At 33.0% G+C, this 26,708-nt stretch overlaps 1 protein-coding gene across 3 annotated transcripts in view; it reads left to right on the top strand.

Moving 5' to 3' along the window:
- Positions 1–26,276, top strand: part of CenG1A (Centaurin gamma 1A) — a 146,740-nt gene extending 120,464 nt beyond the window's left edge. The window contains exons 3-13 of one of the 3 annotated variants that reach the window (XM_088197866.1): positions 386–618; positions 18,753–18,894; positions 19,108–19,242; positions 22,535–23,238; positions 23,312–23,492; positions 23,638–23,889; positions 23,963–24,175; positions 24,271–24,388; positions 24,469–24,588; positions 24,669–24,891; positions 25,159–26,276. In XM_088197866.1, the coding sequence (XP_088053992.1) occupies positions 386–618; positions 18,753–18,894; positions 19,108–19,242; positions 22,535–23,238; positions 23,312–23,492; positions 23,638–23,889; positions 23,963–24,175; positions 24,271–24,388; positions 24,469–24,588; positions 24,669–24,891; positions 25,159–25,698 (2,861 nt within the window). In that variant the 3' untranslated portion in view covers positions 25,699–26,276. The remainder of the gene's footprint in view (positions 1–385; positions 619–18,752; positions 18,895–19,107; positions 19,243–22,534; positions 23,239–23,311; positions 23,493–23,637; positions 23,890–23,962; positions 24,176–24,270; positions 24,389–24,468; positions 24,589–24,668; positions 24,892–25,158) is intronic. The other 2 variants (XM_088197868.1, XM_088197867.1) reach the window with 2 other exon arrangements.
- Positions 26,277–26,708: the final 432 nt, after the last annotated feature.

Genomic DNA, 26,708 nt, shown 5'->3' with positions numbered 1-26,708 from the left:
TGCGATGTCATCGATACTGAAAGGGTTTCGGCTTGTTCATGTCATGTGTATTGACGCATGTCTGATTTTTAACATAATAGAAACGCTAATGATTGTCGTATATAGGCGCCGACGTCGAATAAAATCAATGACGCCAACGCGGCACTTTGTCAGTGTATATAATACAATAAAAAATCTTGAAAGCTGGAAACCATTAAAAGCCACGCTCAATATTCCGTCGCCGTCCCTATAATTATCCAGAGGAAGTTTATGAGTTTGGCCGGAAACGAGTAGTCGAGATTTCATAAGCAAACTGAATTCCTAACGAGATTTGTATTTTATATAGTAGTTTGTTGAGTTTGTCCCCCCGTTTCATAAATGCTAAATTTGAGTGTTTTCGTTTCAGATTCCTTTGTCAACAGTCAAGAATGGACCCTGTCGAGGGCTGTGCCAGACCTGAGGCTGGGCATAGTCGGGTCCTTGTCCTCGGGAAAGTCGGCTTTGGTGCACCGCTATCTGACTGGATCTTACATGCAGGAGGAGAGTCCCGAGGGGGGCAGGTTCAAAAAGGAAGTGCTGGTGGACAACCAGAGCTATCTGCTGCTGATCAGAGACGAGGGAGGCCCTCCAGAGATGCAGGTAGGACTATTTCACAAGAATACATTATAATTCATAGCGAGGTTCAAAGACGTGTTTATGTTAATTTATAATTTGTATTTCCTGTGTTGATGGGTTTCATTGTCTTTTGATGAATAATTCGTTTTTTGTTTGTACGATGATTGCGACAAAACGTTTGCCTAATTTGATTGTTGTGAGCGTTCAAGCGAAATTTATCGACGTTTCATTAGTTTATTGATTGTTCGTTTGTCAAGTATAGATTCTGCAATATAAATAAATTTGAGGGATATTCAGAAAGTAAAAATACAAAGTCCATAAAATATTTATAAATAATTTTATTTATATATTGACTTTTGACAGTTTCTTGATTCCAATCACAAGCAAGAGCAACTTTGCTGCGACAAAGGCTTGATAAAGTCTGCCACGTCACTCGGACCCTAGAAGTTTTTACTACAGAATAAAATATATTTTTACTTTTCGAATATCCCTCATACATTTTTTATATTACTTTTTTTGGTGAACCAAGCAGTCAATATCACAAAAACCCACATATTCCACTCTTTCATATACAGTTTTTATTATTTCTTTCTATATAGTTAATAAAGATCTTTCAGAGGATACTTGACATATAAACATGTATTTTTTTAAATATCTTGAATTGAAGGTTATATTTTTGCCTTTAAAGGCAGACAATAACCCCGCAATTATGTTTAATGGGAATCGTAATAAATTCTGTAATATTATGAACTCTCGAATTCGGGCAGACACAGTCGAAGACCCCGAGGGTTCATCGAATTCGGGGGACCCTATGAGGTCGACGTCTGTACTCCAGCGTCTCAAGGGCGCAGACGTTAAGCAAAAGTTTACAATTCATTCGGGGTTCAAATCCTCGGCGCTTGAACTACATTTAGCGCTTTTTATATATTCATTGTAGGCGTTTTCTCGAGACTCAGAATAGCGCTAATTGGACCCGGCACGAGTGGCGGTTGCCGGAGGAAAAATGCATTTCTAGCGTAAAAACCACCACCCAGCGAACTGTGTATATTCAAGGTGGAGTGTAGTGAGAGAGGGTGGTGTAGAGTGCCACTCCACGCACAGGAAGCGAAATCTCGAAAGGAGGAGGGTATTTTGAAGATGGAAATGTGTGGAAAGCGCTAGGGTAGTGCTCTATGTTAGTTGCTGGAAGAACACGAGGGTTGTAACGTACCTGACAAACACGCCACTGATATACTATTATATGAATCTGAAATATTCTCTCATATAAAGACGTCTATCATTTCATCGCTTAAATCTCTCGACATTGTTTCAAAACATTTTTAATTAATCGTTCTTTCTTAAGCGTTCATTTCACACGCATCTCATCTCGTGTCGGTTGGTAGTTAACAACAATTGCATATTTTATGTCGTTTTGCGACCTTCTTGTGATCGTGTGAAAAATGATACAAAAAAATATGTTCAAGAAAACCGCATTCGGTTCAATGTGTTCGGCGTGCCAAGGTTTAAATAATAACTTTAATATAATTAAGTTAAAAACATGTAGCTTTATTTTATATTATGAAAAAAGAGGGCGAGGTTTGCTTGATGAATCCACCCCTTCGTTATAATCTATTGACAAGTTGTTGTTCTATTTTGCTCTCGCTGACCTTTAAATAAAGCTATATTATATTATATAATATGCTTAAATTATAAAAAACAATATTAACAAGAGAGAATATAAAATATACATAATTATTTGTACAAAGAGGTACATTTATTTTATTTTATGTTTATTATATACTAGCGTTTTAATATTTAAAATCAAAACCTGTGACTAGTTTGCTAGAGAAATTATTGCTATATTTAAATACATATGTACTATGATTTAATATAAATTCATCGGATATATAAGGACAGAATAACGTAGTCCGTAACGTCTCAGACTAGTAATTCTGAGGTTGCGGGCTCGATCCCCTGCAGCGAATTTTTATTTATGAAAAATGCACAACTGCAGTGACATCTATTGGTTATAAATTTTATTACACATATTATTTTATAATTATTAACATAGAATTCATCGATTCCCATACATTTAGTTTGATAATTAATACTTACTTGTAGGTATTCATTATATCTGATTGTCTCGCTTAGTTGGTATATATTTACTTTAATTAGTGACTATTCTTTATTTTCAACTATTTAAATACCAAATATTAAGCAATAAACTATTTTAATATCAAGTCGGACAATACAGCTTCAGTACACAGACATAAAATTATATTATAAAAAAAAGTATCAAGAATATTTATTTTAATTTAAGTATTTTAAACTTTGAATCAATACAAAGTTTTATTTGAATTGTTCCTGACGCCAAAGATTACAAAAAAGTATTACTTTGATAAATTATTTCAGACGAACTTAAAATAAAACATTATTTGCATTGATGTAAAAAAGATAACAAAAAAAACAATTCTAGCCATTCAAAAAGTCCACAGCTGCATAATACTAGCTCGGAAATATGAGTAATTTCTGGAATTTCTGCAAACATAAAGTTTTGTTTTCTTTGTTGGCTATTAGTTGTCATAGCCATGTCTGTTATTAATAACATTAATGCTGTAGATACTGCAGCAGTACATCGGCGTAAAAAATGACTACATGCGTTGTTAATTTAGTTTTTTGTGTTTTTAGAAATTGAAATTAAAATATTTTACTACAAATATGATCAAAAATTCTTTACGAATAGTTGATCAAATATTAGAATAACGAATGGTTAATATATTGGCGAATATATTCGGTATTCGAATATTCGGATTGTCTCTAGTAACATTTATGTACATTTTGGATTGTTTGTCTATATTTTATTCAAGGTCTTATGTAAAATATAATATAATTTGGAACACACATTTGTATTAGTTAAGGGAGTGGGTATTACTTTGAGCAGGGTCTCAAAGAGTAATTATGCAAAATTTGATTTAGATTGGTCACAGCGTACAGGAATATATTATATATAGATAATCGACTTTTTAAAAACACAGTTTTCGGTTTTCAATGTTTATTAAAATCGGTTTAGCCGCGGTTTAGGCGGTTTTAAATTACAAAGTAATTTAATATAAAATCGATCTAAAGTTTTTTCACTAAGATTTGTATTTTTTAAACCTGAAAATATGTCTTTAAAAAATACAAAACATCCACAGATTGAACTGTAAATGATGTTCTTATTTTAGTCAAAAACAAAACTTTTTTATTAGCTAATGAATTAGTTTGAATCGTTTTCAGGTTATCAATTAGTAAATCTAAATTCTTAGTTGTTTTAATTTGTGGTAGTTTTTGATGTTCCTCATGAAATGCTATTAAAAACTTAGTAGATCTATTTGTATAAATATTTTGTGGTTTTGCAAGTATAACATTGGTAACTATAGTTACCAATCCAATTTGTCTTCTATATTGAGTTCGTTTTTGATTTCGTTTGAGTTCGTTTGATGTTCGTTTGAGATTTTATTAATTTAGAACTGATCTCACTTTTTAATTTTTTAATGCTTTTAACAGAAATTCGAATATACTTTTTAACTTGTTAATAAATTGGCCTAAAATGATTATAAAAGTAGTATAATTGAACCAAAATTTTTCTATTTAATTAATTCATATATGAACATATTTTTTTATTTAATTTTATAAAAAAAACATACAGTTTAAAATTCTACAAATTGATTACTATGATTACCATGCATGACAATAATATTGTTGTATTTTATAATATTATATAGTATATTATTATGTATTAATACACTGTCAATATAAAGTTAAATATTATGCCATCAATAAATTATGTATTATTTCTCTCGCGATTAATTTTCTGCGTTGTAAACTGTTGTATTCTAGTTTCATAATTTAATATCAGGCTCTTCGAGTGATAATTTGTAGTTTTAGATTTTCTAAATGTTTTTGCACCCTTTTCTGATTATAGTTACACATTTGTGTGCCCCTTGAAAAACATCCACCAATTATTATTTTATTAAGATGCTTGTATTTTTTAGAAACGCCATCATTTTTTATCGTATATTTGCCGCAGTTATGCCACAAAAGTTACACTGTAGTTTTTCTCCCCTCTTAAGTTTGAATAGCAACAGAGTTATTATGTAAAACTGCTTATTGCTTTGTTTTCCGCTGGGTTAATTTGAACGTTGTCAACCCCTACCAATCGATAGGAAAATTTTTCGTGTCGCTTAAGAGCCGCATGCCACTGGTAAGTCCGCCAAACCCCTCTGGGTGGTCGGTGGTTGCACATTGAGACTTGGTGGTTGGTTTGTCGGTCTTCGTGAGGCGCCGTTTCGGTTGCATGAGGCGCCACAGCCTACCCCCACGTCTCGACTGTCTTTCTCCACTTAGCATTTACGTGGTGCGCGCCACCCTTTTGAATGTTGTATGGGCTGGTAGTAAGGGTCCAAGATTGATGGCTGGCCACTTGCTGCTGCTGCGTGTTTTTGCCATGTCTCTTGCCGGGAATTTATTTCCTGTGGGAAAGTCTTGCCCCAATTCTGGAGCGGCGCCTTTGTAGCGTTAGGAGCCTTAACTGTTCGGTTAAAGTTTTAATCTCGCTGTTAATTATTTAAGAAGAGCGAAATCGGCTGTTATATTATTCATCATGGCTGAGTGGTTTGGTGTGTGGTTTTAATATGTTGTTGATTAGTTATTATCCATTGTTGAATGGTTTAGAAAATTTTACACTTTATTAATGCTTTACTTATTAAATAAAAAAATACCATTGTAAAATCAATAGAGAGGACTTAATATTCTCAATTAAATTTTCTTCAGTCTTTTTATCCAAAATATGTAGAATCTTTGACTTTGGTGGAAACCTAATTATTTTTTGTGTAATTTGTATTATTTTAACCCAAAAAAAGTATATTAATATTTTGCATTATATTATTACGTCGCATCCGCTTGGGGTTTTTATCTGTCGACCTTCATGAATAAACCAAATTTTAGCCCTTCGCAATGTTTGTAAACAAAATCGTGTGTTCCACTCATATTTTCGCATTTATATCACCCCTTTGCATCAAGCAGTGCGATATTAGGCTTTTTCCGCGCATGTCCTACTATATTCGCATGCATATATACTTATGGGTTTCAAAACCGAACTCCTTGAAGCTTAAAGCTTCCACCGATTTCTTGTTTCTTTCGCGGACGCAAAGTTTTAATGAAAGATTCCTACATGTCGGCTTTTGTATGGTCATTTTCTCCATCTTATACGTTTTACACTGGCGTTGCATGTTGTTCTTTTTCATTTTTCCGTTTGTGTCTAGTGTTGTTTTTTGTGCCTTTTCCTTGCGCTGCAACGTCCGCACTGCGACCGACAAAGAGCTCCTTTGCCTTATTTTTACTTTGAAAATTTCAACTCTAAGTGTTTTCGTCCTTTTGAGTTCATGAGAATTGAGTTATGCGCAAACGTGAGGCGTTTTATCAATTCAAGTTGATATTCGATCGTCGGTTTAAAGTTCATCGCCAGGCAATGAAGAGTGCATTCGCCGGAAAGGAAAGGAAAGGAAGTTTTTTCACTCAAACGAATATTTATGCGAAAGCGAAAGAGCAAAGTTAAAGATGTAAGGTTTCTTTGAGTGTGTTTTGTTTTTCTAATAAATTTTTTCAACCCTCTTCACTTCTGGTTTACGTCGTATTGAATTAATACACATTTATTCTATTTAAAATGTAATAATATTAATAATCATATTAAATATTTCTCTCTCATATACCAATATAAGATTGGTATTAAATCGTCTTATTCTCCTCTCCACCTCTCAATATTCGCTCTTCTCTTTTGGGTCTAAATTTAATACCGATTTTGAGCTCCAGGAAACCTTAAGCCTCTTCGTGTATAATAGGTCTTCATAAGGCTGAGCTTAATATGGTACATATTTAAAAAACAATGAAGTATATTATTGACTCTAAGTCACATAAGTTATAAATATATACACAGAATGGGAACAGGGTTAATTTCCGAGGAGATATTATGCGTCGATTACGTTTCATTTGTGAGGTTTCACAGCAAAAATCGCTACAATACTACTCGTTTGTATAACACGTTAAACCAATGAGTGCTGCATTAAATATTTAATTTAATAATATACCTTGGTTTTATGAACCAGTATTGCAGGTATAAATTTTGCGCAAAATGCAAACTTGACTCAATAACGAATCGGCTCCGGGATATTTAGAATAAGAAAATTTTGCCGGCAATATTGGCTCGGTATACAGAGAGAAATTCGCAACGGGACGAGATTAATTTTACGCCGAATTAGCCGAATTCGATATTGATTCGAAATTGAAAATTACTTTAGGCCCGAACGGCTGCTGGATTTTTTTTGTGTATGTGTTTTTTGGGCGCTATCGTCCGAAGCACTTTAGTGCTTTTTGGGCTTAGTAAAATTTATGGAACAATAAAAAGTTTTCCCCCCTTCTTGCATTAGCTGCTGCTTCGATAAAGTCGCATTCGCCATGTAAACAAAATTGATAGCATTTTGTTTGAGTTTAAAAGTTCAACGTTGATAAAAGTCTAATTGATATTGATATTTTATAAAATAATTATTTATGTCAACACAATAAAAGCGTGAATGAACAATAATTAATATCATGAAATTGTAATTATTATAATCGACCACTTAAGAGTAGGTTTTCTTATACTACTATCGCGTTTGAGATATTGATGCGGTTCAATAATACGCATTTACATCGGTAAATAAAATGCATAATTATGATTTATTCAAAAATCACAGTGTAATATTCTGTTGTAAATCTTCCGTTGCAAGATAACAGGCGATAGCCCAATGCGTTACAACGGGATAAACACAATTATTTAGTAGTTAAACACCAGACTATAATCAAAGTCATAATATTGAGCCCAAATTCTACGCCTCTTTATTTTGCAAGTAATATTTATTATCATATTTTAATTTTATTCCATGGCCTTCTGACGTAAATAGGAAAATCATTTAAACACGGAAATTCTGTTTTATAACACATAATTTAGTTTGTATGAATCTGTATTTATTATTAAAATTGTAGTTTTTGATTCTCCATAACTTAACGAATAAATTCGAATTGTTAAAAATAATGAATATTCAGAAACTCTACATTTTGTTTTAATGATTCATCAGGGTATTCATACACGAGATTAGGAATATCTAAGAAAACCTTATTAGTAATGATTGATCGGAATTATAATTATATAATAATACGATAGTAATTAAAAAAACATTGGTGTTCAACTAAAACCACTGGTATAGTGAACAAAAGGTAAGCTTACTTTATAACTGTTAATGTGACAAAACTAAGCTTTCTGACAAGCGATACTTTAAGTAGAAGTTTTCATATAAATAAGATTATCCTAAATCTAGGGCATGTTCCGAAATAGCAGAGGCTGCTGTTCGTTTATATTTTAGTGTCCTTTATGTGTTTTCTTATCTCTACTTTGATCGATTTTCGTATTTGATAAAAGTAGGACACGTCAGATTGTTGGCAAGTAATTTTATATGTGAGCTCCGGCTCAACTTTATGCTTTGAAGATGTAATAAATATTAATGTTTGACCATATTGTTCCGTTGTGCCGCATCTTTTTATATGAAATTTACGGATGACCCATTTTTAAATTAATTTTGGTAATATATGTATATTCTTCCGGCAAAGTGGCCATTGTTCGGCAACAAAAGGTGTTCTTTTGAAGTGTCCTTTTTACGCGCTTGCTTCCGGAAAGGTAAATTCACTGAACATCCCATCGATTTTACTACGGTGTCTTTGTGGAGACCACCTGATACCCAAATTTATACACTTGTGTGTAAGAGATATCACCTTTTATCCAATATCATGGCAATTTTCAAAGTTTTTCTATCGCTGCAAATGTACGACGAGAGCGAAAGTTTTCCCGATTGTCGATATTAAAAGTTTTTAGCTTTTGTATATGTATTTTTGCCGTATAAATCTCATTGTGTAATATCGCAGAAGTGGAGTTGAAGTTTACGACTCTTTCTGAATTGAATTCTCGCTACCTATCTTAAATAATGTGTGTTTGTTGTATAGATATAAATATTATACAAGAGCATGAAATAAAAAAATAATTGCACTTATATAGTTAACAGTTTGAAGAATTCAGATGTATTGTGCAATCTTATTCTTTAAAATGTTCCTCAAAATATATATTGGACTTGTGACACAGGAATTATTCAGGAGAGGAATCCTTCAAATTAAACTTATTTTATATATAGCAAGTGCTAAAATATTTTGGTCACTAGCTTTCATGGATAAAATAATTTTCAATGCAGTGCGTTTGCATGCACATTTTGATTAGTTCGCCAAAATCGCGTGTCAGTTAACCAAACTTTATCGCAATTTAACGTTTTTTCAACATGATGATGTTCTCTTATTGAACGGCATAGTTACGCGTTGCCCCAACGACGGTGGGGCAGGAGGGTATATGCCATATCGATTGTCGGTGCATCGCACCCAGGCTCTGGCGTTCGGGCCGAGCAGGGGGTAGCCGGGTGTTTCGGGGGGCTGAGCCCCCTACTACCTGTGGAACTACGGCAGCTCGCCTACGTGTGTGACAGGGGCGCATCCCCGGCCCGGGGGCTCGCAAAGAACGGTCGTTAACCGCAAAAGGTCTCCGAGGTTGAGGCTCGCGAAGCCGACCAGATTTGCTTAATGCCTTTTTTCCTTGTCTTGTGAGACATTGTTTTGCGGGAAGGAGTCAAGTCCGGTATCGATACGTTCCATAAATAGTGGTCCCAAATGTCGACCCATTGAGTTACAGTACCCTAAAATAAAATATGAAGATCAACAACAACACAAACATGTTAATAAGACATAATATACTTTACATTACATATATAAATTACCTCATTTATAGAGGCGGTGTATTTGAAATGGAAGGTCTAAATGTCGAGTTGTATTATTGTCGTCTGTAATTTTGCGGGAGCACTAGTCTCTACTACTGTGACTTCGTGGCGTCTCTCCTACCTGTGACTAAGTGTCACATATTTTATTATGCTGGTTAGAGACAGCTTTGCATCACTTTTTAAATACCCCAGGAGAAAACAGTCCGGCGATTAGTAACCAAAAGTTCAAATAACAATAGTAATGTGCACAGAGTAAACGGCGTCATTTTCCGCAGAGTATTTTTTTATCGGTATCTATGGGCGAATAACGCATTTATGGGCGAGACGGGTGTACCATCAGCTGGTCCTTGGAAATTTTTCAATTAATAATGCAATTATTTAGTAACGTGATTCCCCTACCATTTTCATGTAAATATACTGTCCGTGGCTCCAATTTTGAGACGGTTTGGTCTCTCTTTTTTTTCAAGTGGACTCTAGAGTAACCTTTAAATTGTAATAAATTGTGCAGGTGGTTAAAACCCTATCAACTTTATACCGGGGTTACACAGTTTTACTTCCCTAGATAATGACAACTTATTTTAAGAATTAATTAAAAAATATATTTTTTTTTTGTTAAAAAGGTTGAGGATCATATCATTCTAATAAAAAATATATCATTATAATGAAAATGCGGTACAGGGATTGTGTCACCGGACACTAACTGTTGGCGCAAACATGGCACACGTCTTGAGCCATCGGCCTTTAATGATTGTCCGGAATGTGGTAGTCCATACCTTTCTGTCATCGGACTTTATAGTGTTTACTAATTGTTTTCTTACGTAATTAAGTTAAATCATATATCAATAGCACCGGTAAATAATAATATGATAAATAAAGAAATTGTTTATTTATATCATACGCAGTACGGTAGTACAAATTATTATTTTATAATTTTATTTGCATGTTAAAATAAACCCCACTGCACAATTTCATTGTAAAATTCCAATTGCCTGTAATGCGTGTGTTTAATTTGACATTTGCTTCGATTAAGTCAAACTGTATTTTAATATTTTGTTCTCACGATAACATTGACACGCACGTGGCATGTTGCTTATCACCAAATCAAGAATAAGACGATATCGGTATTTAAGTACTAGATTTAAGTTTAATCAAGATTATTTATTGAGAAATCAAACTATACTTTCCATTTGTCTTGCCTGTTCGCCTGTCGCGTGGCATCGTAAAGCATTGGACAATAAATATCTTTAAACGTAAACAGCATAAAAGCAATAGATTGAAACTAGAGATGTCGACTATTCTAATATCGAATGATAAAACTAAAAATATTAAAATATTGTGAAGTATGAAAATAGTATGAAAAATTAATTTCGAATATTTTAAATAAATCAATTATATAAAAACTTTAAAGAAAATAAGCTAATTTATCATAAACTCAAATTTATTGCATTTTTTAATAAAAGCGCATTGAACTTTTCGCATTTTAAATTGCTTCTTAACTTTGTCTTGATTGTCCCTGCGATTGAAAACACCCACGCAGTGTTTAAAATAGTATGCACAACGTTTCTGTTTTTTAAAGTTACATAAACATTGAATACATAAAAAAATTTGGTTTTCATAAGAGATAAAATTATGCTTTGCATTTTAAGTTAGTGTTGACGAATTAAATAAAAAGCAAAAGGTGCCTCTTTTACATCAGTATTAGAATTCTGAGTATTTAAAACTCCACCGTTAAAAAATAAAGTAATGAACTTTGCTATGTACAAAATATTTTAACTTCGTCAAATCTTAACATACTTTGCTAAATATTTCATTAAAATTTACAAAGAATACTTTTTGAATATCTGCCTTAATATTCGAGTAACAAATAGTAAAAAAAGGTCAAATATGTATTCGATATAAGCATATATAGATGCAAGTCGATATATAAATACTGTAACAGTTGCAAAACGTTAATTTGCAACAAAATTAACGAACAACTATTATTTTTAAACTTTCATTTGATCAAGTTGGGTTTGCTTAATTCGTTTAGGGTTAGGTTTGGGTTTAAACAGAAAATGTCAAATTTAATTTCATAGACATTTCAGAGCAGCATATAATTTTACTAGTATCTTTATTTTTGCTAATATATTTTTTTTTGCTAGTATATAAATATATATCTACCAGTGAAAATATGTTCGGAAATAATTTCACTAAAACAGCTAGTGAAAATATAACTCAACTAAAAAAAATATATTCACTGTAATATATATCAAATATATTTACACCAAATGTTTCGAGTGACACGACGATAGTAGGTACGTAAGCTCACCGTCGAAATGAAAATTGTTTGGCACCGAGCCGCCGATAAGGCTATCGTCGACAGCGGCGTCAAACTCGCGGTTCGCAGTCCCTACCGCCCCTAGTATCGAGACGGAAAAGCATCCCCCGTTGCTCCACCCCCGCGACTCGGTGGCGCCACCTACCTTTCGACGCCGGCGCCTATTCCCACGTTGGACGTCGACGCGCGACGACGCCATTGTAGCGATAGTGGGAAAATTCGCGATTTTGTAGCTGATGATGTTTTGAAAAAAACGATGGACGTGTAGTGCTAGCGAAATAATAGTGAGAGTGCTTGTGTTATTTTGCAATCTTTGAAGTTAGGTAAATATTAGTATTAGAAAATTTATATATAATATTATTTATCAGTGCTACATTTATTCAGATACATACGTTTCACAAAGAGATTGTGATCTTACGTTTGAAAGAAATCAAATACGCCCTTAATAATATTTTATATGAAAAGATGTACATATATGGACCAATATATAATCATTTTTATAGATATATTGAATCATAAAAAAATTCTGAATAAGTCAATACTTATGTATTTTAATATAAAAGTTTCAAATCCCACTTGAACAGTTGTGTTTTTTTATATTACATATTATGTATATCACTTCAGTTTTTCCTAATCTCACTTATTAGTATAGAGATGATTGTCTTAAATAAAGTTAGGTTGTGTGTATAGGTACCTTATTTTTTCTAACTAAGATCAATGAAGTGCTAATAAATAAAAATCTACAAAGGCAAGAAAATGTTAAATTATATAAGCGTAGTTTCGAGCTATTTAGACTCTTGAAAATTGACATTTATTTTTATAATTTGTAACAAAACTGCAGTTTTATAATGGATGTAATATTTTGTGTGTTTATTTGTATGTATATGTGAATACATATAAATTATACATACATATTGTATATATATTTTCGGCAAGAATACTGTGGTTAATTCTAAAACTACACCTGAAAAATTCTGAAATATGAATTTAAAATACCATATTCAATTCGAAATAGCTAATGGTTTTTTTATAAATTGTTCTGAATATTATAATTATTTTTTCATAATTCTTAGATTTTTTAAGGAGAATACGTTAAATTAATTTTCTTTAAACCATAAAATAGCCAATTGTCAAAACACGTTTATGGTAAGAACATGTTAACTAATATATATAGTCTCTAAAACACATTATTATTATAAATGAAATATTTGTGTCTGCATTTTGATAAATTTTTTGGGCAATGCTAATGCAAAAATATCAGTTGACATGTTCATATAATATGCTTATCCTAGATTATAATGTGTCACATTACCAGGGCCGCCGAGATTCTGGACCTCATGACAAAAATAGCATGAGTGAGAATCGGATAAAGCACATCTAAACCGAATTTCGCCAAATAGGAGAACGCAAAAAACAATTATCACTTCTCAGAAGTCAAAAATCCACGTCAAAAGCAATAAAATCGTGCCGTCGCCGTCGCAGTGGGAACGCTCGTTACCGAGCGTTCCCACTGCAACGGCGCCGACACGATTTTATTGCTTTTGACGTGAATTTTTCCTTCTGAGAAGTGATAATTGTTTTTGCGCTCTCCTATTGACCAAAATTCAGTTTAAAAATACTTTGATCAGCCCCCTTATATTAAAAGTCCATAGTAATATCGGTAAGGATAGCTAGTATGTTTATAAAACATAGTGTAATACTGAAATGCAGACAAACTGTGGTGCAATATGTAAGATGCGATGTCTGTCTACTTATTCTTATGCTTATTTTGCCCTGAGAGATTATTTGGCTTAGTTTATATTTTATACTTTTAAAATTACAATTAGTTTTAGAACTTTCATTAGGTTAGGTTTGGGTTTGAACCGCAAATGGACGTTTCGCCACTGTCAAATTAAGTTTCATAGACATTTTAGAGCAGCATCAGTTAAATTATATTTTCGCTAGTAAAAATATATATCTGCTGGTGAATATGTATTTGGACTTAACCAGTGAAAATATAACTTTACCAAAAATTACACATTCGCTGTAACATTTATACATCGGATGTAAATAAATATGTAAATATATATTAATACATATAGAAAAGTTGAAAACATATAATTTTACAAGGACCTGCCAGATTATTTATATTTTCACTAGTAAAAATATATATCTACTGGTGAAAATGTATTCCGATATGATTTTTCTGAAATGACATATTTAAAAAAATATTTTCGGGATAGATACGAGACTGTTTTTTCTAGATTTTTTTTTATAAATAAGCACATGAAATTGAATGTATTATTTATTTATTTTTCTGCATTAAATCTAGTTGTCAAATTACCGATAATACAATCTATAAAATCATTAAATTCGTATAATTCAGCTGGTGCTGTTGTTGATTTTTCGTTATTTCTGGGCTTCTTTCTTAGGTATTCGATTTGAATTTTAAGATCGAATAACTAAATTTACTGCTACTAATTTACATTCGTTGATTATTTCCTTCACAGTAATGCTAATTTGAGTACATTGAATATGTTTCATATGCAAACAAAACTTTTTATAAATTTAGACAGATTTTGCTTTCCTATTTTTTTTTAATAATACATATCTTTGTGTGAAACGCTGTTAATTATCGCCATTCAACAAACATTGGAAAATCCTTTAGACCAGATGAAAGTCATTATTGTTGAACTATGGAATACAACGATAGCTCATAAGAAATAACTTTCTCACTATTTGTAGCTATTCAGCAATAGAAAAGCTAAACAAAGGATGTAATACAGTATTGATGAAACTGTTCCGCAGGGACAGTTTAATATATCATGTAAACTCTAAGTATCAAGTTTCCTCTGGGAATCGGTAACATATCCACAATAAATACAATGTATCCCTGACCGCAACATATCTTTGCTTTCTTTGTTAATAAAGCATATGACTTATATAAACTTATTTTTTTATTAAATAATATAGTGTTTTTTTGTTATATCATCTTCTTTTATATTACATTGCGATTATGAAAAACTTTGTTACGCCTCATTACTCAAAACATTTAAATAAGACTTAATTATTTTTAATTGCGCCGCACTTACGTAACTTCCTCCATTGCTCCTCGATTTTCACCTGGGGCTGCTGCATTAATAAAAAACTCTTACAGCGCCCGGTTATATTTAATCGCTTGGTAAATTTTCCCGTTGGCGTCACGCACCGGGTTGACCCATTTCCGCCCTTCTCCGATTCAGCCCTACCGGTTTTGCCTTTCGGCTGTCCTTGGCGAGCTTTATGGCTTCCTGTTGATTCTTTAACACTAACAAACTTACTTTTTTGTTTAATGCGGGATCCGCTACGTCTAGGGTTGGCTAGGGTTTTCCCCGTTTTACTAGCAATTTTATTGCAGTCCATAACCGTTATACGACACGGCGGCGCTGGAAAACCCTAGCACGCAATGAAAATGTCGACGCGACGTTATTGTGTGTTTAATGCGATTTTAGCTTATTGGACTTTACGCTGGAAAAGTTAGGTAATCGGCATTTATATATAGCAATTTAGTTTTCAAGCTTTAGTTTATGATAACAATAAGCTGTTTATGCTTTATACAAATAGTAAAAAAGCTGTTTGATGTTTCATAAATTAAATAACATATTAACTAGCACAGTTGAGAGATATTTTTACGTTTGCTAATTGATCTGTAAATTTATAATTTTCTGGGTAATAGATGGATATTTTATTTTATCTATATTTATTACCATGATTTGTTATAGATGCTCTAACTCGATGAGCAATCGCAGGCATTTCCTAATTTATTTCGGCTGATTATCGAAAAAATATTTCATCTCTTCGGTGGTTCCTCAAGGATCTCTGCTCTATTCGTTATTCAATAATGATAAAAATACTGCAGTTAAAAATTCCAGCTTAATTCTGTATGCTTATGATTAAAAACTGTTTAGATATACTCGATCTGTTCCAGACTTTTTTTCCCTATAGAATAATTTAGATTCTCTAGGAATATTAGATTCCGTCGACCGTCTGCTCTTTGGTGTCAGAAAATGTCATTCTATGTCATTTTTCTGATCTCATTCACAATAATAATATATTTTCGATAGGAACGTTTAAGGGTATTACTTATATAGACACATTAGATTAAAACATATCAAGATACTTTCACCCCTAAAATACGACCATATTATACACGCAACGTATTTAGGATTCTTTTAGGCCAAACATATATGTATATTCCTAAATCTAATGCCTGCACTACACTCTCTGGAAGTTGTCCAAACCAAAGTTACAATTGAAGTCGATCGAGACCTTCGTCTTCGAGTAAGCGACCACACTGCCACAAATTTCATATGCCGTCCGGACGGCGGCCATGAATGCTGGTATATTTGCGCGCGATTGAAAAATGTACCAAATAATCGCAGTTTTTAAATTGTCATTTTATTAAGTTTGTGTGGGCACTCACCAATACAATATCAGTGAAAACTTTTCGGTCGTAAATATTCAATTTACACAAAATCTTTGTCGGCTTTTGCAAAATGCCATAAGGCATAAAAATGACACTTCAGAATACGAACACCACATCTGTGACTATCCTAGAATTTGTCGCCATCGATTCTAAATAAGAATTCGTTACGGTGTGACATTTATATAAACCGATCTAGGGAAATACATAAGGATATTTGAAACGATTTTTTTAACAAAATCAAGTACCACTAATTATTTTTTAATTATTTAATTTTATATGAAAAAAAATATAGTAACGATATTTGTTAGAAGAATTTACTAACAAAAATATAATTAATCCATTTTGCTGCCCTAAAATATTCAAAGATGTCAGTAAGAGTCTGTTGAAGTTCCCGATAAGCATATGGTATTATAACTTGACCACGTAACCACGATGCAGCGCTCGACATACATGTTCACCATAGGACGCCTACGCGCATACTGAAATTGAACTGAATTACTCGTTCTATCTTAGTTTGCGAAAAACCATATCATTATCTCACTCACTGTCGTCACTTAACACGCGAGAGAGCGAAAGGGGAAGTACCTCACCGCTCGCGCTCGAAAGAGCAGCTCCGACTTCGGTCCCTTTGACTCGGAAAAAATTCCGACAATGTTCATAAGCGCTCGAAGCTGGCCAAATCGACTGAATTACCCCCACTTTACCTCTCGTTCTCGGTAACCTCGGACAACTTCCGAGAGATTTTAGAGCGGACAGAACCGAACTCGACCGAAGTAACCCCGAACTAACCCACTATATTCTCCGTCCTTCGCCAACCTTGGCCAACTTCCAAAGAGTGTAGTGCAGGCATAATAGGTATATATACCAAGAAATAAATATCGTTTCCTGTCCATTATTCCAAAGATTTATAATATTTTTTCAAAATTGTGTAATTTCAAACAGATATTTGTATTATAATAATATTTTGCTCAGAAGAAGGAACTAAACATGTTTTTTGTATTGAATCTCATTGTGTACTACGAACTTATGAATATATGCTTTAGATATCGTAGAAAAAAAGTAATAAAAGTATGTATATTTTATTGTATGTAGTATGTGCCTAATAAATATTATCGGTATAATAACTCCTCAGTGGATTTACATTTACAGTTGACAAATATATTGATTAGCCTAATTTATATTTAGGAATAGATTGTTAATGAAGTTAATTAATAAATTTAGCTATTGAGTTACTATTAGCGCTAATAGTGTGCTTTTATGGTTTGTTATAATTTTCTAATTTTTAATCTCATACAGCTGCTTATAATGGAATGAGAGATTTATTAGCTAATTTGCGGTTCTATAAATTATATAGCCTTACCGAATCAAAAGTAATAAAACTGGTATGCGGTCAGATTTATTTATTATTGTATTATAGTAATGAGTGAGTGATGCAGTGAAAGCGATTAGAAATAAAATATGATGATAGCTATTAGCTGTGAAGACATTGAATACAGTATCAATTATACTCGTATTACTAAAATTAGCAAGAGAAACGCCACGATGATTTCTAATTCCGTCTATCATATAAGAATAATACTTTTATATACATACGAATATATTTTTTACGCGTCTTGTAACATTTAAAGATAATTTCGGTTTATCTATTTTTAGCCGACTAGCATCCTGTCTTTTTGATAACGGCATCTTCTAAGAAAATGTCTTCCGCTACATCGTTCTTCTTCCTTTTCGCGGAAATTACGCCATTTTACATATTATCGCGTGTTTCGCCTTACTTTTCCGCTTTCTGCGGATTTTCACGCGTGCCGATAGGGTGTTGCGATGAAAAACGATCTGTCGTTAGTAAACGTTTGTATATATTTTTATTATATTTAACCCATTAAACGACGTGCAGTGAGAACGTGCACGCTCACCTTTCAACAAAATTGAACGCACCGTTTCATTATCCGTGTACCAACAACAAATCTTTATCAACGCGCCCTTTTTCACCCTCGCTTGAATACAATTAATAAATTATAAGGTAACGCATTCTTGTTTTCAAAATATCACCTGAAAGGTTAAATAATATAATGCGTGATAAGGGTAGGACGTTATTGGATAAGATAGATTTGACGGTTCACAAACGTCCACCTACATAGGTAGTAACTATACGTATGTTTTACTTTATTAATTAAATAATAATTGATTTAAAAATCGGTAAAGTCACTCTCGTTTAACTGCAGCTATATAGATGATTATCTTTAAGTCCATTTGTATATTTTTCAACCAACTTCATAGTGGAAAATAAAGTTTCGCATAAATAGAACACAACATTGCTTTAACTTGGAATACGGAATTTTTAACAGATAATTATTAATGCTAATCCCGTAATCCGTGACGTCTGGTAACAAACTCTGTAAAATGTCGTTGCTTTTTAGTTCAATTGACCTTTTGTCGAGGGCTCGTTGAATTTAATAAAGTCACCTAAATGTGTTTCGCACCAGATTGACATTATATGTACACTTACTAAAATATTATTTTATATATTCAACAGTTTGCCGCGTGGGTGGATGCTGTCATTTTCGTGTTCAGCTTGGAGAACGAAGCCAGCTTCAAAGCCATCTACACGTATTACAATCAAATGTCTCAGTATAGGAACTCTACGGAAATACCCCTCATCCTTGTAGGAACACAAGGTAAATTTATTATTTTATGTATGATATATGTTAATGTGTATTTATATTTTCAACGGTGTTCCAGTAAAATCATATTTTACATTTTCATCGGTAGATATATATTTCTACTAACGAAAATATAATGCATTAATGAAATTATATATATATACTAATGAAAATATAAATTCATTGGTACTAAATATTTTGATTATCATATCATTGTTGATTTCACAGACACAATTAGCGATATCAGTCCCAGAGTGATCGATGACGCCCAGGCCAGAAAGCTGGCTAACGACCTGAAGAGATGTTCCTATTACGAGACGTGCGCCACTTACGGAAGAAACGTCGAAAGGGTTTTCCAAGACGGTGAGTTGAACAAAATTTCAATTTTCATAAGCCAAAATCGATCGTAAAATATATCCGCGAATTTTTCTTTCGCTGTCACTCCCCTTGATTACTCCCAAGGGTAGGCGTTAAGGTATACCGTGGGGGAGAAAGGGTTCTGCAACCCTTGCCCGATTGATGGGAATTTTTAAGGTGTGGTCGAAAAATATGCTGTTAATATGCGTGTATTAAATATTTTAAAACGCTTTAAATCAAACTATATTTTTTATACGTTTATTTACATAAAATAGAAATTTATGGGTAACATTTTCAATGATTTGCAAAAAAACAGTTTAAATTTAACGTCAAAATCGTATTTCAATATCATCAAAAAACTTGTACTACCATTCGGCGAAATACAACTTCATACAGTCATTATGACTAAAGAGACGCTGGCAAAATTCAAGTGGGAATACTTTGAACATCCGCCATATAGAGTTTCCCATTTCTTCGGCGCCCTTTAACACCATATTTTGGGGGAGCGTTTTTCCGCCGACGATGAGGTAAAAAAGGAAGTTACTACTTGGTCTAGATAATAACCAACATAATTCTACGCTGCCAGTTTTCATGGACTCGTGAAAATATGTGACAAATGACTAAATGTAGATTGGGCTTACATTGTAATTTGATTTGCAACATATACTAAACATTTTGTTTAAATATAACGATTTCATTAATAGTAAAATATTTTTTATATTAAATTTAAAAAATCTAATAATTTAGTTTGTTAAAATAATTTGCTTTAAATACAGACTTGTTTAAACTCAACCGGTTAAGACAATGCTGCACTACTTCTGTTTTCTTGCAATGGAGTAAAATGTTAAACAACAAAAATACATTTCTAAGTCATTTTCAAATTAACTGTAAATTAAAAAGATGCTACTCTAACGATGAATAGTTTTTTAGGTAACGCAAAGTTTTCAAAGATGTCATAATAAAACATTACGTTTATATGGCGATACTTTTATTTATGTTTAGTTACATGTAAAACTCTGAATGTTTACCGACTTCTATGTTTATATATTTAGTGAAGATTATATTATTGAAAATGGGGAAAAGATATCATCCAGATTTAATTTAGCCACGGTGACTAAAAGGAAGGGGTTGGAGGCTGCTTTGCTGTTAGGAAAAGGGGTCAAGACTTTAAATAAATTGAGAAGCACTAATAAATTATTTTATTACTTCCTTGCAACTGGCAAAAAGCGCTGGCACCCGCTTACCGCTACGGCTCAAACACACAAAGCTTTCGCACGCCTGGCAACACTGTGCGAGTTGTTTATACGTTTGACAGTTGCCGGAAACCGGCCATGAACGTTTTCGGCGATCTGCCGCCGCTCAGGCGAAGATCTTCGTGTTACAGCCTCCAAAAGGCGGCCATGCACGACAGGAGATCCGTCTCCAAATACAATCGTCAGTCGCCATTGCATTTTTCATTCATAAATTGCGATTTAAACTAGCTTAATAATATGTACATTTAAAAAAATAAGCGAGCTTTTTGGTTCAAAGGGTTCCTAATATCGGCCATGCGTTGATTGAAAAACTGTGTTGCAATGTCAAATTTTCATTAAAAGAAAGGCTATTGTACTGGGATGGCTGTATAATTCGCGTGATAGATGGACTTTGTATTTTTTCAACGCTGTGTGGGCTATAAAGAACCGGTTTTTAATGTCAATGAAGCGATTGTGCTAATGTTTCGTAACGATTTTCATTATTTAAATATTTGCTTAAAATGAGTGGTTAATAATACAAGGATATCGAATGTCAAGAAGCAACTTTATAACTTTATCCTAGTATATTTTAAAATATGTATATATTAGAAAATGTGGTGAATTCGAATTGGACTACTTTAAAGTGCGCAATCATTAACTAATATATGAGTAGATGTTATAGGACACTTTTTTTTAAATAATGACAAATAAAGAATATGGTTTTTATACAGAGTTAAAAAAAAAACAAGATTTATCAAATGCTCAAAAAAAGGGTAAAGAAAAAACTACTTTTAAAAAGTACAAATATGGAGATAATCCTGAAAACATTTATTTCTTTTCAAATGTACATACATATTATAAAAAATCTTTGGAGTTATTGTATATTCTTAAAGTAACAGAGTATTAATATTCAAATGCATACACAAAAATGATGTAAACTGTTTTGCAAAAATTAGATGTTAACTATTTTTCAATAACTTATTTAATGCTTTGTAGGTTTGTATTTTGCATAACATATCAGAGACTGGGACTTTAAAAAATTTCAACTATGGACGTTTACTTTCCATTTTCACGGTTACTGTAATATCTCCCAATTTTACTGATTAATGCAACATTTTATCTTATACCATATTTTTAAAGAATTGTTATTCAATGAAATAATCTACAGAACAATTAATCAGTGGAGTAAAAAATTAACTGAATCTACTTTTTTTTTGAAATAACATTTAGGTGCTTTTTGGAAATAGCATTTTCCTCTGTAAAGTTACTCAATGTACCGACAAAATTGTGCATTTTTCTCTAAGATATCCGTGAAATTGCTCACGACTAAGTGTCTTAAAATTCTCCTTATCTAAAATAATTCCATTGACTGAATCAACATTTAATCTGTTCTTTTATTTGGTCCACTGAGCATTTATCAATGAAATTCTACACTCAACGCTGACATTATGTTTAGCAAAAAAAATATTTTTGTCAATTCTTTAGAATCTTAAAATTGATAAAAATTGCGACATAAGTATCAACATTCTTCATTAAATGTGGACGACATAAATGAAGAAATATCCTTAAATCTCACTTTAAACTCATTTAGCAACATTGATATCTAATTGGTATATTGATTAACCACAGTATTTTGCATATCACTTGGACCTCATATTATCAAAAATATTCAAATCACTTTCTTTTTTTCATACAATGAACCTATGTGTAGATAAAGGGCACAAAAAACAAGAAGAATCAGTATCAGATATATAGCTTTTTATAGTTTTTATGTAAGCATAAAAATAGAGAATTGAGCATCTATAAGATCTTTTAAAATCAGCAAAAAAGTATGTAGAAAATAGCCAAAAGTAGTATGAAGCCATATTTGGAAAGTACGAATCTGTAAATATGAATTATGTGTTTTGCATCTGCTCAAATTAAATGAGTATACCTTCTGGCAAAAGCTCAAACATATTCAGTAAAGTGAAAAGTTTCACGCCATACTAGTTCCGATCTGACTATATTTTTTTGATTCAGTTGCAATTTTAGTTAGTTGATTACTGATGATTTTATTTATTTTTCAGCTTGTCAGAAAATAGTTCAACAGCGATTATCTTCATCAACGTCTTGCCTGACGCCAAGCAATTCTCGTCCATCGACGCCCTTAGGAATACCTCCCGGACCAGTCTTAAGGCCTCAACCGAACATTTCCACTTTGCATCCGACACATTCCCCTAGTCATAATCATACGTTTGCACACAAAGATGCATTGTCGCGAGGTCACCATACACTCTCAGCATCCTCGAATTATCTGCACAGGCCGGGCAACGGCGCAACTGACGCCACCATACCAGCCCACTTAATCGAATCACAAATCAACGGAACCGATCACTCCAGATGGGGCAATAATCTAGCGAGTCATGCTTCCACGCAAGGTCTTGTCACCATCGCCACAGAGAACAACAACATAGCAAAGTTTGCTGCGCCGGCGACTTTGGATAGTCTTCAATTACCAAATTCAGGAGGATTCAAAGATCCTAAAGATTTACCTACGCCATCCTCCACTCCGACGACGTCGAGAAAATCTAGAAGACGATCTAACTTATTTACTCCTTCAAAGAAAGGAGAGGATAAGTTCAAGAACGGAGAATTGGGATCAGGCAGGACCATCCCCATCAAACAAGGCTATTTATATAAGAAAAGCAGTAAGGCTTTGAATAAGGAATGGAAGAAGAAATACGTTGCTTTGTGCGATGATGGCAGATTAACGTATCATCCGAGTATAAATGTAAATTGATCATTTAATGTTTGTTTATTATTTTCTTATTTTTATATATTTATTCTATGTTTATATATTTTAGGATTACATGGAAAACGTGCATGGAAAAGCAATCTCACTACAATACGTAACAGTTAAAGTACCTGGACAGAAGAAACCGAGAGGTTCAAAGTCAATCATAACAACTTTACCCGGCGGCGGCAATCATCAGTCGTTGAACGGTACTAACATACACGATAGCATAGGAGGACTATCTCTGAGTGGTGATTATCATTTTTTCACTATCAATCTTTTGTATTGTTGCTTGTCATGGAACATTTTCGATTTCATTCTTCCAAAACACCATTTTTTTGCATGAGTTGATTTGATTTAATTATCTTGGAAAATCGAAATGTTGCATTTTTACAGGCTATCAATCTAAAGATGGTAAAACGCAAAGGTTTACTGACAAAGTTCTTCTAACAGCGTTCGAGGTGCTGAAAGAGCCGGCTAAACCTAACTTAGGAATATCTGCGCATCAAATCCAAGACGATCTTAGCTCATCGAGCAGTGTAGTGGTACCGGCTAATGGGGACAGTGCCGGTAAAACTGAAACGCCTCATGTTAAAAAGCGGCATAGACGGATGAAAAGCAGTGGTTTAAAGAATGGGGAGGGTGACGGTAACTATTATTTCAGAAGCATAATGGAAAAATTATAAGTTGACTGTAATCTAATGATTGATTGTACTTTCAGACCAAGAAGTCTACGAGTTCTGCATTGTTTCATTGGATGGAAAACGATGGAGATTCGAAGCTAGTAACTTGGAAGAGCGCGATGCGTGGGTTTCGGCTGTTGAGCGACAAATTTTTGCTTCTCTTCAAGGTCCAGGCGGCGCTGAAGCTGCTCTATCGAGACATATTCATCTCGTCTCTGGAAATAATACGTGTGTCGACTGTGACGCATTAGGTATGTCATCGTTTTTTTTTATTATTTTTATCATAGTTCATCAAAGAAAAATTCATTCTTACATATGTAATCAATTCAATTTTTTATAATTTCAGAACCGGATTGGGCTAGTTTAAATCTTGGTGTGTTGATGTGTATAGAATGTTCAGGTGTTCATAGAAATTTAGGTACTCATTTATCTCGCGTAAGGTCTCTAGAATTAGACGAATGGCCGTGAGTAATATTTTATATATAAATAATATATAGTTATAAGCTAAATATTATAATAATATTTTACTGTATTTTTTTTATAGTCCGGGCCATTTGAGTGTTATGTTGTCTATTGGAAATAGCTTAGCAAATTCTGTATGGGAAGCCGATACTAAAGGTTACAATAAACCCATACCTACTTCGTCACGGGAAGATAAAGAAGCGTAATTATTATTTTTATATGTAATTTAATTTAATAATTATAACGCTAATGCTTATATTAATTAAACAATATTCTTTACAGATGGATTAGGTTAAAATATGAACGTAAAACATTCCTCTGTCCGTCTGGTGAAGAACCTGGAGTAGCATGTGGACTCGCTCTATCCGGAGATCTCATACCGTTATTGAACTCTTTAGCGAGATCTCGGCCGATTGATGTAAATAGAGCATCGCCTGACGGTCGGACTCCGTTGCATAGAGCTTGCGCAGCTGGTGATCTGCCGATTGCTCAACTTCTCATCTGGGTATGATCTATATGTGTTTGTGGGGGTTGATTAAAAGATAATGACAATTTATCAAATATGATTGAAGAAGATTTGTCAATTATTTAATTTTACATTTTCGATTGAAATTTTTATTGTCTCTTATAAAATACTTGCTCCTTAATAGTATTAAAAATAATTTATTTTAGATTTTTTAATAGTATATTGCCATTTCTATTTGATCTACCCTCATCTGATTGAAGCTCTAATTAAAATTAACATTAAGACTAATAATTTATTTATTTTCAGAATAATGCAAATCCGAATCTATTGGACGCTGATAATTTATCGTGTCTTCAATTAGCTCGAATGGCAGCTGCTCATATCCAAACATCACCGGCTCATAGAACATCTAATCTCCAAGTTACGTGTCATGTCCATCTCGGCTCCGCCAACAATTCTACCGATTGTACCGTTCCAAGCCAAACCAAATTGAATTCGTCGGCGTCGTCTCAACAGCCGACTTGCCTCTGTACCTTATTGAATATGCTAAATCCTATCAACTCGGCCAACGCCCTCATAGATCTGCTCATAGCCCTTCAGAATAACACTATAATTAATTCTTTAACGCATAACGTTCCGATGAATCAAAACGCGTCTTTGAACAACGGTCAAAATTACTTCGGTAATAACGATTCGCACGGAAGCGGGACCAGCTTGAACAGTAACAACAGCTTTTTGATGACCGGTAATTCGGGCACTCTGAACAGGCAAGCGCCTCAGAGCAACAATCTTTCGCTAAGCAACGGCAGATGTCATCAACCGTCGATCGGCGGTAGCATAGTTTAAAAAATATATTTTTATAGAATCCGTATTTATTTTCTTGATTTATAGAAAATATTTGCAATAGCTAATTTTTGTTATGTATATAATATTATATATGTACTTTTAATTTAATTTATTTGATCTAGTTAGTTGTATATTCCATATTATTGTATATTTATAGGCTACGGCTTTTCTTCGATTCGATCTGAGTTAATTACTTTTACGTACATATGTATATGTGTATATTTTATAGTTAAAAATTATTTATCAAAGGACTGCTGTTGCTACCGTGGTAGTATTGTGATGTTGGGTGTCCTTTCCTTAGATTAATCGTAATCAATTATCGTGCTAGGATCATATATGTCAATATTTAGACTGATGATGACATAACTAAATTTTCATATAGTATTATCTTGACTAGTTCGAATTCATAAATATGTATGCTATATAAATTCTCAGTGATTCTTATGTTGTTTCTGCTCATCTGAATTCTACAATATTTTTTTATGCTACTATATTTCCGATATTACAATGCTTTTTGATATATGTATTCATTACTGACTTATAAATAATACGCTATGCAATCAATATAATATTCAAAAGATATTTTCTATTAAAAATATACTCAAATATCCTTTATGCGAAAATTTTGGATTACAGGGTATTTGTGGATATATACCTGTACGAATTGTAGACAATTTTTATTACACCATACGGGATCATAGAGATATTTGAGTGTAATTTTATAAATTTCAATTTGTAAATAATTCTGTTTAGTGGTTTATATCGGTTACCTCTAATACATTCCTCTACGTCTATATTTCTATTGTAATTATTTTTCTATTTGTATTCACTTACGAATTGTACAATCTGCTGATATTTATTTCGTACTTGTATTTGATGGATGGAAATTTTATGTAAACATATTTTGTACAAAGTATTTATTGTATTGTAAAAATACAAAGAACACTTTTAATACGTACTGTTATAGAAGAGGATTGCTTTAGTTTCAATCGTCATTTTAACATATTTAT

Source organism: Plectrocnemia conspersa, unplaced genomic scaffold (assembly GCF_051122295.1).
Source record: "Plectrocnemia conspersa isolate PC_06_02 unplaced genomic scaffold, ASM5112229v1 ptg000011l, whole genome shotgun sequence".
NCBI lineage: Eukaryota > Metazoa > Arthropoda > Insecta > Trichoptera > Polycentropodidae > Plectrocnemia > Plectrocnemia conspersa.
Note: the sequence above shows the minus strand (reverse complement) of the source record. Positions and strands in the feature narration are given on the sequence as shown.